At 42.0% G+C, this 14,464-nt stretch overlaps 1 protein-coding gene across 3 annotated transcripts in view; it reads left to right on the forward strand.

Annotated features, from left to right (window-relative positions):
* The window catches only part of NFATC2 (nuclear factor of activated T cells 2), a 94,296-nt gene that overhangs the window by 54,571 nt on the left and 25,261 nt on the right, over positions 1-14,464 (forward strand). For all 3 annotated transcript variants that reach the window (XM_074888231.1, XM_074888229.1, XM_074888232.1), the window contains exons 7-9: positions 1,649-1,704; positions 2,634-2,760; positions 4,338-5,033. In XM_074888231.1, coding sequence (XP_074744332.1) covers positions 1,649-1,704; positions 2,634-2,760; positions 4,338-5,033 — 879 coding nt within the window. The remainder of the gene's footprint in view (positions 1-1,648; positions 1,705-2,633; positions 2,761-4,337; positions 5,034-14,464) is intronic.

Here is a 14,464-nt window from a genome sequence, read left to right on the forward strand (position 1 = left end):
AAAATGCAAAATGCATTTAAAAATACTCTTTCATTTCCCTTTTCGCCAGAAGCAGAAGTACTTAAATAACAGAGGACAAAAGCAGCTCTTGCAGAATTTCCAAGAATTGGGAAAAATAAAAAGTCCTGTGAGAAGGACTGGTTTTAGGAGACTTCCACCCCTGTCCTGCCAGACCTGGGTGTGCAGTCTGGGGAACCCCTGCAGAGACGCGCTCGGGAGCTGCCTCCCCCTCTCTAAAGCAAACACCAGCCTTGCGGCTGCAGTATTTCAAGTCACATCCATTCATTTGGTTACGTGTCCCCTATTTATTTTAAAAATCAAACTTTCAGAAAGGTATGAGGCAATTTTTTTTTCCCATCAGTGTTTTTCTTCTGCAAATTGCTTGCCCAAAAGGCTCAGTGGAATATAAAAATCAAAGGGGTAGAGATTAAAATCTAAAAAAAAAAAAAAAAGTAATAAGGAAGGCATTGCTAAAAGGTGTTTCTGGGAAGTGTGGGCGACAGTAAATTTAAGAAATATTTGTAGCCAGATGAAGCACTCAGTCTGTGTACAAATGTCCTGTCACTACTGATGTACTCTTATAGCACGGGGGTTACTTTGATGGTATTCCATACAAGGGGATCAAATTTTATTTTCCTCTATAAATACAATTTTGTGTAACTCAGAATGGAGACAAGCTGCGTGGACGTAATTAAGAGCAGAACAACTTCCAGTGGTTCAGAAGTAGAGGCTGTCGCACATGCAATGAGGTGCTTTTACACTGAGTATGATGAATATTTGGTGCCTTATAGTGAGTTTAGGGCTGTCAGTGGCACTCTGTCACAGCCTGCAGTGGTGGCAGTGCTCAGGCAGGGGTCCACTGTCAAGAGATGTTGGGCTTGTTCCTGAATCAGAGGAGATGTATGCTGTATGTCATGGCTGAGGTTTCATATTGCATGTATAAGAAACGAGTATAAATAGTAAGAGGGCATGCATAACAGAAATCAAGCACCCTGTATAGCTGATTTCCCAATTACAGTAAGAATCTGCCCCTGTTGAACTACTTCTAGAAAAACCTACACTCCTGTGAGAATTCAGAGCATCTGCCAGTTTCACAGTTCAGCACCTCTAAAAATGAGCCCTTAAGTGACTCAGTTTGCTTGCTTAGATCTCCATGCACCCCCTATGAGACCTGGATTGTTAGCTAGTCCTTCTTCCACCTCCTTGTTCATTCCACCACAAACCACACTGGTGGGGAGCCATGTGGTCTTAGCTTAAAGTAGTGGAAAGTTTGCTGAGCTGCTGACCGAATGTGACCATTAAGTTATCCGACCTTCTGATGCCCTCCATCAGTCAAGCTGGCTGAAATCAAGTCTGGTAAAAAGCAGATGTTGCACCTGTGTTAAATATTTCATTCCTCAATTCAGCTAATTTCTACATAAACATTTAATTTTAATATGTATGTAAGCTTTTTCCTGGTGAGAGGTGTTCAATGATGTGTTTAAATTAAATGCTGTTGCTTTTGGTTAGAACTGAGAAAGTGCTTGAAACTAAGTCCAGTTTGAGAGCTTTGCTAACGATGCCCTTAATTTGTCTCTTTTTTTTTTTTAAGTCAAGCTTTATGATTTAAAAAAAATACAGTGAGGTTATTATTGTGATATTCTTCTAGATGGGCAGCAGATCTGGGAAATGGAGGCAACAGTGGACAAAGATAAGAGCCAGCCTGTAAGTATGCAAAACATGGATGTCCTCTCCTTGGGCTTCTCAGACAGCAAGTTGTATTCAAGGGTTAGTTTTCAAAGAGCGTCTCAAAAGTAGAAAGAGCAGCTATCTTACTGCTGTGATGAACAAATGTCAAATGCTTCAGTAGTAAATGTGTTGCAAAAAGAAACTATTCATTTAGCAGTAACCCACAGCAAACTGAACAACCACTAGATTTTGTGTTCTTGCAGAAGACTCTATTGTATCAGCCCAGTCCTCTGCAGGATGCTGGCTGTCCTGACTTCCTTTCGCCTGTATGGAAGTCTTGGGTGCTCTGTACTTCGCAGGCCAGGATTTGTACTATAGTATTTAAAATGAATATTGATCTTTCAAGGGAATGAGCCTCTTTGTTCACTTTGCTTAATGGGACCTTACTGTAGTTGTTCAGTGCATTTAGGAGCTAGCACTTACATTGCCATGGGCCATGTGGGCCCTTGCAGAAGAGAACAGGAGACTCACTGTTGACTTCCATGGAAGAGAGATCCGGCTATGTATAAGTAAAAAGCCTATAGAATAATCAAGTTTATTCTAACAAACAGAGGGAATTCTGCAATACATACTTGTTTATCAAGCACAGTGTGATTAACAGTGCTGCTGCATTTATCATCATTCTGTGTATTTTATTTGTAGCTGAGACTTCTCTTCCCAAGTTCAGGACAACATCAAGTACAAGAGAGGATACAGTACATAGAAACCTGCTTCATAGTACCAAAAATCTTCTAGTTTTTCACCATCTGCCCTTTTTTTCCTTTCTTCTTCTCATACCCTTCCTTATAGGCATGAACAGGAAGATTTTTCTTCCTTTATACCTGGATGCATAACAAGAGATGTATGCAAAAATCTCTGGTCAGCCTCAGTTACTAATTCTATATTGTCTCCTTTCGTTGTTTCAGAGCATGCTTTTTGTAGAAATACCAGAGTACCGTAACAAGCACATTCGCACAGCTGTGAAGGTGAATTTCTACGTCATCAATGGGAAAAGAAAAAGAAGCCAACCCCAGCATTTTACCTATCACCCAGGTAATTCTCAAGGACAGAGCAAGTTCTTGCTTAGTTCTCATGAGCAAGATTTTATTTTCTGCTATGTTGTTTTCTTGCCATTATTTGAGGATCTAATTTTACTAATTTAATTCATCTGAGTGCAGCTAAGCACTCAACAACTGTTTGGTTTAAAGGATGCATATGATTTATGATCAAGAATTTCTGTAAATTTAAGAGGACAGTTATCTTGGCAATGTGCTGATGCTGCCCCATTCACTTGATGGAGGTCTTCCAACAGCCTTAGTGGGAGCAGACTCAGTCTGTGACATGATGTGACCCTGTGAAAACCATGAGCATTGCCTTCCCCAGCTGACATGTACGACAGTAAGATAACATCAGATCTGGGAAAGTAACAAGGTCTTGGTATGGAGAAAGATGAGAAGTATATATTCTTCAGAATGAGGCTGGTTGAGAAAAATATGAATGCTTTTCTGATGTTCTTCCTCTTGGGAATTGGTGAGCCATGTCACAATAAATGCAGTAGGATTACTGATGAGATTCCCAGAATTTCTCAGCTTTGGCTGGGAGAAGAATATTGGGAGAAAATCAGAGTATTGTGTTTGTGGAAAACAGAAGGCATAAAATAACAGTACCATATTTTATGTAAGCTTCAAATGAAGTCTTAATTTGACTAGTTTCTAAGGACAGGCAAACATTCATTCTGATTCTTATTTTGGTATCCTCCAGCCTGAAAATTTCTGGTTCTTTCCTTGAATTTATGAACTGTATAGGGTATCACGAATGTGAAGGTTTTATATAGTTGTTAAATTTTTCTGCTATGGAATAGTATTGAGGAGTACAATAGTGTCTCAATACGATACCTAAAATAGACCACTTCAGAGAAGGAATCCTCACACTTCCAAAAAATAACCCTGTTGCATGACCATTATATAGTTTCCATTGTATGGTATTTCTGTACTGAGTTTTGGTGAAGATTTGACAAAAAAAAATCATTAGAGATGTGAGAATTTGTCTGTAGAGGGCCAACGTTTATCCACACCAAGATTCACACAACTCTTACTAAATCATGGTCTTTTAAATGATGGTGTCAGAAAGGTCTTCAGCTCTCAGTACTGAGGAAGTTAAATGCAGCAAAGGAACTAAAAGAAAGCTTTAAAATAGTTCAGCTCTGCCTTTGGTCACTAGTTAAATGTTTGACAGAAAAATGAGGAGTTGTATATGTTATAGGATTTCTATTTATTCAGTCTTCAAGGTACTACACAAAACACCTATTTATGGCTTCTTACTTTGCTTATGTTCCAGAATGGCTCTTAAATGAATTGAAATATGAGCTAAAGTATTGAATTTTTCAATTTTTAGAAATTTGTGGTTAAATAGTTCATTAAAGATTTTCAAGAGCCTCGTAGTACAGAATGTTTTCAAGAGAGACTCTTCCATGATTGCATATATGTGATTTATTAAACTCAGTGCCTGCGAGATATGAGCTCACACATGCAAATCTTGTAAACAGCTTAAATCTCTTCTTACTTCAAGGAAGACCTCTCTGTTTCTCATCAGCTCGTTACGAATAATGTCCTTTGCATGCTTTATTCTAGTACCATCAATCAAAACAGAGCCCATTGATGACTATGATCCAGCCTTAATCTGCAATACAGTACACAGTGGTCTGGGAACAGTAACACAGCCTTACTATTCACAGCACACAATGGTCACCGAATCCCCTTCCTGTCTTGTGGCCACTATGGCTCCTTGCCAGCAGTTGCGCTCAGGCCTTTCTTCTCCTGATTCTCGATACCATCAGCAGAATCCAGCCGCTGTAATATACCAAAGAAGCAAGAGCCTTAGCCCAAGCCAACTTGGCTACCAGCAATCCAATTTGATGGCTACACCAGTTGCTATTTCAGATGCCCATAGGTCAGTGCTGGTGCACGCTGGTTCTCCAGGCCAAACTTCAGCGGTGCTCCACCACTCTCCAGGCAATCAGCAGTCTTCTCCAGTGATTCACTATTCTCCAACCAACCAGCAGCTGCGGTGTGGAAGTCATCAAGAATTTCAGCACATCATGTGCTGTGAAAATTTTACGTCTAATGTTGCAAGATCCAGCCAGCCCCAGGTCAGTCAAGCACAAAGGTTAAGTCCGAGTTCATATCCTACCGTGATTCAGCAGCAGACAGCCTCAGGCCAGCGAGCAGCAAAAAATGGACCACCGGTTAGTGACCAGAAAGAAGTGTTACCAGCTGGAGTCACTATTAAACAGGAACAGAATCTGGACCAAGCGTATCTGGATGACGGTAAGCACCTCTCTTCTCTTGTATGGGTCAGTTTGCTGGAGAGAGGGGGGAGGTTTAGGGCTTTTAAATCCCACTTGTTCCTCGGCGCAAAACCAACGTGGCCTCCTTTTGATGGGTGTGGATATTTGCTGTTTGCTCACGCTGCATTTTGGTCTTTCATCAACTGCATTTTTGGTAGATGGCAATGCACTTCGGCAACAGAGCAAAAAACAGTGTTCTGCAGAAACCCTTTGTCTTGCTTCATGCCATGGAGTGAGCTGTCAGGTTTCAAGCTGTTGCCATTTTGTTTCCATTTGCCAAAGGTTAGTTTGGAAAATGGAGAATCTGAAACAAAATGCACTTTTAAATTATTTTTTTATTATTCATATCAGGGCAAAGTCCACTTTGTAAAATGCTTTTGTACATTTTGTACCGCAAAAAAAGCCCATTGAACAGTCTATCAAGGCCTGTAATGAATGGGGTAGTGCTGCAGGCAAAACTATTGCAGATGTTCTAGATGAACAGTAGGACATTGATAAGTAAAACAATGCTGTTTCTTTGTTGTGAGCCAGCAGATTTAGCCTTTAGGAATGAATATAAGTTAGAGTAAAGCTTTCTTTGAACATATCCTGCTTATTCTTAGGTAGGCAGCTATTGGCAATCTGGTTGATTGGTTCTTTTATTAAAGTATGTTCCTTGCAAGAGGAAATCAATGCAAAGTTAATAGCGCAGCTGGACGCTGCAATCATAAAGGCCAGTAGCAAACCCGACATTGATTTTAGTGGGAGCAGAGTGAGGTTGCTGGATATATTGCTGCAAATATAGGGCGTTCTTATGCATGAAGTACAGACCTGATTTTCACATATATTCACTGCTGCTGTCCTCTCAGTCTAGGCAATTGCATGCATGGTTTGATCGTGTGAATGTGCACCATTATGCGCTGTTTGGGATTTTTACTGCAGTTACTCACCTAGAGTTGTGAAATTGTGCCCATGAAAGTTTTACTTTCTTCAACTTAGGTACTGAGTGCTCTGTGGCTGTATCATGTAGTCTTCATTGCTGCTTTTGTGGGCAGAGTAGAGTCTGTGCCTGTCTGTGTTTGAAATGTGGTTGATAGAGGTTTGGTGTCATCACGGTAAAATCTGGAGAGTTTTTACTGGTCCCCTTGTCTGAAAAGGGGTGTTGAATTAGGGTTTAACAGTGAATTTGATTTAGGAGATTTTCTCTATCTGCAAGAAAATAGCTGAGTAAAATCCACTTCACATTCAGGGAATGGGGCATGATAACAAAGCAAGATAATCTTTCTAATAGTAAAACTGATCACTGTGTTTTAAGGTACTTTTAATATGAGAAGCTGAGAGATTCTTCCACGTTTCTAAAAATACTTGGTACAAACCTTGTAAAAGAAATAAAAAAAGAATCTTGAAGTTAAAGCTAGCAAACTTCAGAGTCAAGCCAAAGTCCACTTCAATAAACTCCCAAAATGGACTAGAAAATTAATTTTACTGGGTTTTAAATCAGGCCAGTAACATATAACTATAGCATAGTTCACAAGGGATGTGCGCTCAACCTCCGTGCTAAGAGGAGCCGTTAGGCAGAATAGCAAGTTAGTAATGAAATTCCAGGGTTCTGCTTGGCTGACTGGATCATCCTGAATTGATCTCAACTAAAGATTAATTTATCAGTTATGCCACCCAAGTCAGGCCAGGTGACATTGGTCACATTCAGTCTCTTTACTGACCTCAGTGAGTATACATTAGTTAGCAGTGTGACTTGGAGAACTGTGATTTACTTTAGGACTTTGCAAAACATTTCATTCTGAAATGTTCAGGACTTGAATTGAGCAGCCACTTTGTTTGCTGCTGGGGAAGAGTGACTCAGAACATAACAAAAGCCATATTTTTCCTGACTAGAAAGTTTATTTTTGTGCTTTATAGTATTAAAAGAAAGCAAACCCAAAGGATTATAGAGGCTTTACCCTCAAATCCCTTTTATCCAGAAAGCTCTTCTGAGATAAAGTGAGCTGTTAGGTCTTGTTGTGATTTTTCATGGATAGATACTGGGATGGTGGTTCCCCAGCCAGGCTTGACATGAGTGCATTGCACTGCCACTGATGCATAGGCTCTTAGGCAATCACTGTTTTGGTGTCTCTCGCTTCCCTTCGCTCTTCTTCCCTTTCCCCATCTTCCTCCTCCCTCTTCTTCTTCTTTCTCTGTATTTCTGCTGACAGTCCAGCTTTCGTCTCTTTCTGCAGTTGTGACCTCCTCTCATCAACTCTTGTCCTCTGCCTTTGTGGTTAACGTGCAGCCTTGGTGTTCTGGAGTTTGCTTCTATTCTGAGCTTTGCCACAAACTTCTCGAGTGACCTGGGACAAGCCCCACTCTGTCAGTTCCTCATTCCTGAAGCTGTTGTCTCTCAGAGTGGGTATGCTGTCCCAGTCTTTGAGCTCTCCTGGAAGTGACCAGAGAAGACCATGTCATAGCTAACACAATTACAATTTCTCTTTACCTCTTCCAACTTCCTGCTGCCGCTGCTGGCAGGATCCTTCGTTATTTTCTTATCTTCCCTGCTGTAAAAAAAAAGTATTTGTCTTCCCTGAAACCATGGTTTGTTATTTGTTCAGAGCCTTCACTGCTCCACAGAGCACATAATACTGAGGACTCAGCACACTTAACCTGTCTTTACCTCCTGCCCTGTAAAGATATGAGCTGGTTCCACCTCCAGAGGAGGATTACAGTCAAATGCGTGACCGTAGCTCACAAAGCTGTAAGCTCTTGAGGTTGAATAGCACCATCCCTGCAGCCAAAACAGCACAGACCTTAAGGCAGGTGTTGGCAAGTATTTACCTATCTTCTCAGTTGAGTTTTGCGAGGACCAATTTGTGCAGCAGCTGCACAACTGGTACCATCCATACTGGCTACCTTAGTGGTAACTTTAGCATATCTGTAGCTCATTTCTGACTGTACTGCAGATGTAGAGACCTGCCACGTGCTTTCTCGGAAGAAGACATTTGCCCCTATTCTCCTCTTGCTGGTGCTACCTCAGAGCAAGAGGTGCCTAGCCCAGCCTATGCAGCCCCCTTGCAACTTCTCAACTTTCCCCTCCCAGACAGAATTACGAAACACGTGGTTACTGAAAGGAAGGCTCTAGCTATCAAGTCATAGAGGTTGGATTTGGAAATGCAGCCATTAGGGAGACTGATGCAGGTTAGACATTGCCACACATATGTATACCTTCATAAACATATTCTTCCATATAACTCCACATTTTTCTGTCAAAAAAAACCCCCGTAATTTTTTGATATCAAATAGTGTAAAGATGAATCCCCAGAGAAAGGGACTATTCATGAAAAATTGTTAGAGAAAACTTTGTTACACACCTCTGCCTCAGAGATTCATTACTGTTGGAAATACTTTGGGAGTGAAGATAAGCCATGGCCAGGAGATCTTTCAGGATGCATCACGTGTCCAGGCTAATGCTGACAAGCAGTGATTAGCTTCAAAAGCAAGTGAAAGCCCTAGTTTGAGAGTGCTCAGCATGTTTCAGCCGAGGCCTCATCTTAATATTCATAACCAAACCCACCCACAATGGTAAAAGTTACACAAACAACCACAGAAATATGTTGAGAAATAGAACTTAGTCCTTCCAGGACCTTCAAAGCAATCAGATTAGCTCTTTAAAGCACAAACCCAATTAAAAATTTAGTTACAGCACCATCCAAAATCCATTGGTGGGCCAGGATCGAGAGGGAGGGGGACCCAGGGCCAGGGGCACTGGTCATGCCCTGGGCTGCCCATGCTCATGCTGCAGAGCCAGAGGTTTCCTGCATAGCCCTGGGGAAGCCGCTCAGCTGCCGTGTGCCACAGTTCCCATCTGTGACACAGAGATACGAGGATTGTGTGACAAAAGCAGTAAGAGGATAAATGCATCGCAGACTAAAGCACTTGGATGAGACACGATCTAGAAGTGCCTTGTGGAGATTGAGTGTCAAGTATAGTGTTAGGCTCTTTCCATATACGAATAATGGACATATAGCTGCTGTCTTGAATGTTATCAACTTGCCTGCCTTAGATTTAGTTCTTCTTTTCGGTTCAGCTGTCATGTTGTGTGCTTTTTACATTACAAAGAAAAAATGATTGTCATTATTCAGACAGTGACTATCTAACCACAGCTGACACTCAGAACTGTCTGCTTGATACAGCAGCTCTAAATTATTTTTGGTGCATCAGTAATCTTTAATGGGGAGGAGAAAAGCAAGGCAGATGCTTGTGTAGTGGTTTATAAGACTGCTGATCAGCAGAGATATTTTATAGTGAACTCATGTATTTCACAGAAAATTTCAGACATGGCAGATATTTCTTTAGAAAATGGATCTGCAGGGTGTGCAATGTGGTGCTTGTAAATCCACCAGCACTTTCGATCACCTTCACTATGAGCAATATGTTAATTTGTGCAGTTCTGGTCCCCACCACAGTAACCATTGCCCTAACCATGGGTCTCACCCAAGACCATTTTGAGCATGTTAGGTCCCTACATTTTCTTTTTGTGTTCTTTCATTTAGTAACAAGAAAATCCACAGTCTGTCCCCACAGTGGCATGAAATTAAATTCAAATCCCTTCTTTCCTCCACGTTCAGGAAGAATCTTTCTTTTCTGACCAGCTTTTTTCTCCTTAGGCCAGTAGCTGTTAGGCACAAGCCTGGGCAGGGTGTACCTCCAGGAAACCCCGGGTCTCCTGGGGACCCAAGAAGCAAAGCTACTGTGTCAGCCCTGAGTAAGCGGCAGCTGGGGGCTGAGCTCTTTCCTGCCAGCTTTGGTCTCTTGTCGCCCTTCCTGCAGTGCGCAGCTTGCTCTGCATCCATGCTGGTTCCCTGTGCTCCTCGGGGAGACCAGCGTGCATGTGTGAGTGAAAGGAGAGGGTCAGTACAGCCAGGAGGGGAGGCAGGACACAGGGTCCCCCCTCGCAGCCAGCGCGGTCCATAGGGCTTTGGCTCGGGTGCTGGCACATTGTGAGCATCCTGCTCACCCTTCCCAGGCCCTGCACGGTGGATGGTGGAGGGGGTGGCACGAAGCCAGCTCTGTCAGCTTGCTGCCAGGTGGGGATTTCCCTGTGCTGGGGGAACCTCAGCTGCATGGTGAAGGCAGTTTTAAGCCCTCCGTGCGTTAGCGCACTGGAGCCGCACTAGCGGGGACCCAGGGTCCGGCCGCCTGCCTGGCTGTAGAGAAGCCACTTTTCTCTCTTAACGCTGTATTGATTTCATCCCCAGAAAGCACAGAAGATGGTGGCTTTAGGAGCATGTTTTAGTTTGGTGTGTAGTTGTTTTCGTCATGTGTCCATGCACAAATAGCAATACAGGGCAGAGGGGGAAATGGTCCTGTTTCCTAGCATTTTAGACAGGAGTGAATTTGAATGTTGCAAATAAGCTGTGGTTCAGTTAGAGCAACAATTTGCATCAAAAAAGCCATGCTCTGTTTTTAATTAGAACTACTTTTCATAGAAGGTGTGGTCATTTCTGCTCAGGCAGAGTTTGACTAAGAGTGAAGCATGTACATTCTCCAAAACATTTCGCTCAAACACTCTAGCAAATCTATCTATTCATCAGACTCATTCTTGAAGCTCTGACTCACGTTATTCTAGATTTTCTGTTCTCTATTGGGATCTTACAGCACTCCGTGGGTACGCTACATACTTTATTTTTGGATTGTGGGTTTGTGTCATGGTAGGATCTGAGTGCTCCAGGCATATACCAGAGTCTTGCTCTTCTAGAGACAACATGAAAAGAGAACAAAAAGGTGGTTCTGCTCCTAAAAAACCTATAGTCTGTTGTAGGAATTAGAAGTAGATCAGGAGGAAGGTCTCCTGGGTTGTGTCTGAGATTGGCCTTTCAACAAAGTATTTAACTTCCCTGTAACTCAGTTTACCATTATTAAAAAGTATCTTGTTATCCTTCCCTTTGGTACAGTTAAGCATTTAATTCATTCATGTTACTAAATCTCACATGGATTCTAGGAAAAAAAAGCTGCGTACCTGAATAAGAACTAGGTATTTGTATTCCTATGGCAGGCTAGCATCTGATGTTGTTCTTCACCTCTAGAAACAATTTGCTATTTGAAAATTCAGACAAATCCAGCCCCTTTTCAAGACTGCTCTTTCCCCAGCAGTCTGTCTCGGTGGCTGTCCTGCTGCTTAAAAACATGCAAAACAAAACAAAGCGAGAAAAAGAAAAACCCATACATCCAAAATCAGCAGTGGAGGAAGGAAGAAAATTAATCAAGTGATTAAAACCATAGTTCCACTGGCACCTCTTTGTTCTCTAGCTCAGGAATCTTTAATTGGTGCAGTAAGTGCCCACAGGCAAGTTGTGCTACAAAGCGTTTCCTGTTCAAAAGAACATGCAGACTCCATTAGGAGACCACGGGCACCGCCGCCAAGAACTGACACTGCAGGATGGGTACGTGAACGCTCTCTCAGTGCCTTGATGGGCAGGGTCCCACCACGAACTGATGCACCGAAACAATAATCCCCAATTCTAGTGATTTGTTGGTGGAAGGCGTGCCACCGTTTGAGGGCTAAACCAGTGGACTGTTATCAGCAGAAAGCACTCAGTTTTCGGAAGGCATCAAGCAATTTTCAATGATAGTTTTGAAATACTGGCAAAGAGTTACTTGAAAAAAAGAACTTGTTCATGCAGTTGGGAATTGAAAGCTTCTAAACCACAATAAAGTCCTTTCCCAGACTTGCTGTCCATTTACTCCACGCTCATGGCATTCCTTAGACGGTCTGAATCACAGACAGCAGACAGCTCTTATAAAGAAGACCATAGACACCCATCTGTTGGAAGACATCTGCCAAAATAGACCATACATTTACTTTTATTCCTTCAATCCACTTTCAATTTAAAGGGATAACAACAATAACATTTTTCAGTCCAGTGACACTATTCATTGAGTGCAGAGAAACGGTAATGAATGAAAGTGATTCCACTGCAGAAAGAAGCAGACAGGCTTTTTCCCAGCTCTTAGAGATGGGTGAAGTGGGACACACAGGTTTTGAGTGACTTGCCCCAGCTGATGCAAAAAGTCCCTGGTAAAACTGTAACTTGCCTAGGGAATCCCAGGCTGCCAGGTTCCCCAGCTGCATCCCTCACACAGACGTGGGGGTACCAAAGGCACCCGAAGCTGTTGTCCGGGTGTGCAGGAGCTGGGTCAGCACTGACCATGCTGTAGGTTGTTAAAACACGTGTTGCACTAAAGGGAGGGATTGGCAGAGCTACTCTTCTTTTTCTGTCTTTCCATCAGACTCACTCCTTTCATACTGTATGTATCAAAGAATACTACCTGCCTTCTGGAAGTGAATGGTTGGTCGCTGGCAAGACAGATGCTACCTATCACGAAGAACAGGTGTGTCTGTTAGAAACACCCTCATTTTTTGGGGTAAAGTCTGGAGACAGAGCAAGGCTGTTGTATGAGCAAGTACAGGATCTAAGGAAAATGAATCAGTGGTCTTCCCGCCAGCTAGGGGTGACACTGGGTGTTTTACGGAGAAATTCTTTCAGTTCAGTCAAAATCATAACTTTTTTGACATTTTTTAAAAGTGAGGGCTTTGGAGATGAGAACCAAGAAATGTGCATATAGGAAATGGTTTATAACAAAACTGTGCAAAGCAGGAAAGGGGGTTAACTCCTTCTAGAGGTAAATTCACCATTTTACATTGAACCAGAGAAGCGCTCTCTGGAAACCTTTAACAGGGCTTGTTTTACACTTAGGCAGCTTACCACATAACTATGCTGGTTAAGGTGGTTGATTTTTTTTTTATTTTGCTAACACAGCTATTATGGTAAAAGCCCTTGTATAGACACAGCTCTGTTGGTGTAAAAACACTGGAATCAGCACAGCTTATGCCAAGTCAGGGAACCACCACCAGCTGTTCCACTGAAGGACTTTTGTACTGGGATGACTGTGTCTGCATTGGAAGAAGGGTTTCCACTAGCAGTGCCAGTGCTGCTAAGCAGGCTAAACTTGTAGGGGTAGCTACAGCCTATGTGGTATAAGGGCTTTTCACATGGGCAATAATTGCATGAGGTCAGGCTGCTTGCTTTGTATGTTGACCACCTCAAAATGAATCCTTGTTAGTGACTTCCAGCAAAGATGATGCAATGGGCTGGATTTATTTATTATGAAGATGCTCTGCTGAAGGGAGTTGTACCCTCCCTTACAGCTATATAAGGAACCTGTAGCAGTGTATTTGTCCTCACAGTTTATCCTGTTATCTCGCCTTTAAAATTAGCAGTGTAATTGTATAACCAGTGAACTGGCTTACATCCACATGGCAACTCGAAGATTTTGCTAATTCTTTGCAATTTAATTGTGTCTTGGAATATCTATAGCGATTTAAAAGTCCCTCTGCAGGTGACTGCAGCAAAATAGGATATTTTTTTCTTAGTGATCTTTCAAGTCCAATCCAGGAAAAACCAAAATATTGAAAATATGAACTTTGGTGTTTTGGTCTTTCAAAATTCAGGCAGACAAAAATGATGCAACTTTGGGGGCGGGGGGTTGATTGCATGATTTTAAAACCGATCTCATGATTATTAGAGGCCTGACTCATGAACCATGAACGCCTGAGTTTGGCATTGCTGCTCTTCACAGTTTCATTTGTTACAAATTATGTTAACGTTAAGAATGTGCAAAGGTGGGGAAAGGGTAGGGGTCTTTTCTCCCCTTAAAGCACGATGTAATATGTGGGAAGATACAGCTCCTCTGCGATGGCTAGCAAAAAGGCAGCTTGAGCCGTTTTGAACTGCATTTCTGAAATCTTGCAAGCAGCTGCAAAGAGCCCTGCTGCTTTGAAAAGTTTGGACAACATCTGCACATTTCTTTAACTATTGTGAAATAAAATACCTGGCAAGAATAATCATCTTAAAGATATACAGTCTGTTTATGGTGCAAACTGAAAGCCAGTTATAAAATCTACTATAGAAAAATGGCTGGATTCTCAGCATTATTCACACAAGTAGAACTTTTCCAGTTAAAGTCACATCCTGCCAGGCAGCATGGATAGCTGATGGGGGACTTTTTGTCTGTATAGATCTTTTCTCTCACAAGAATGAAGACCTATAGGTGATTAACTTAAATTCCATTTTTCTTCCACCTGCTTTTCATACTTTGTTTCTTATTGAAAAGATAATAATAATTATTATTTATAAATCCCTGGCCATTTTTAAATAAAAAATTGAGGATGAATCATCTGAATTTCCCATCAAAGTTAGTTTTCTTACGAGAACTCTAAGTAGTGAGAGCTACTTTTCTGCCCAGCAGAAGCTGGTATGGCCTTATACTCCCCAGTCATTTTATAGCGCTGCTTACTCACCAGTTCCAAGAGACTTCTGTGCTCTAGTTTGGATGCAGTATGTTTTTAGAGGAATTTTAAAAGCAGACTGGACAAATGTACAA

This window comes from Strix uralensis, chromosome 18 (assembly GCF_047716275.1).
Source record: "Strix uralensis isolate ZFMK-TIS-50842 chromosome 18, bStrUra1, whole genome shotgun sequence".
In the NCBI taxonomy this organism is placed as follows: Eukaryota; Metazoa; Chordata; class Aves; order Strigiformes; family Strigidae; genus Strix; species Strix uralensis.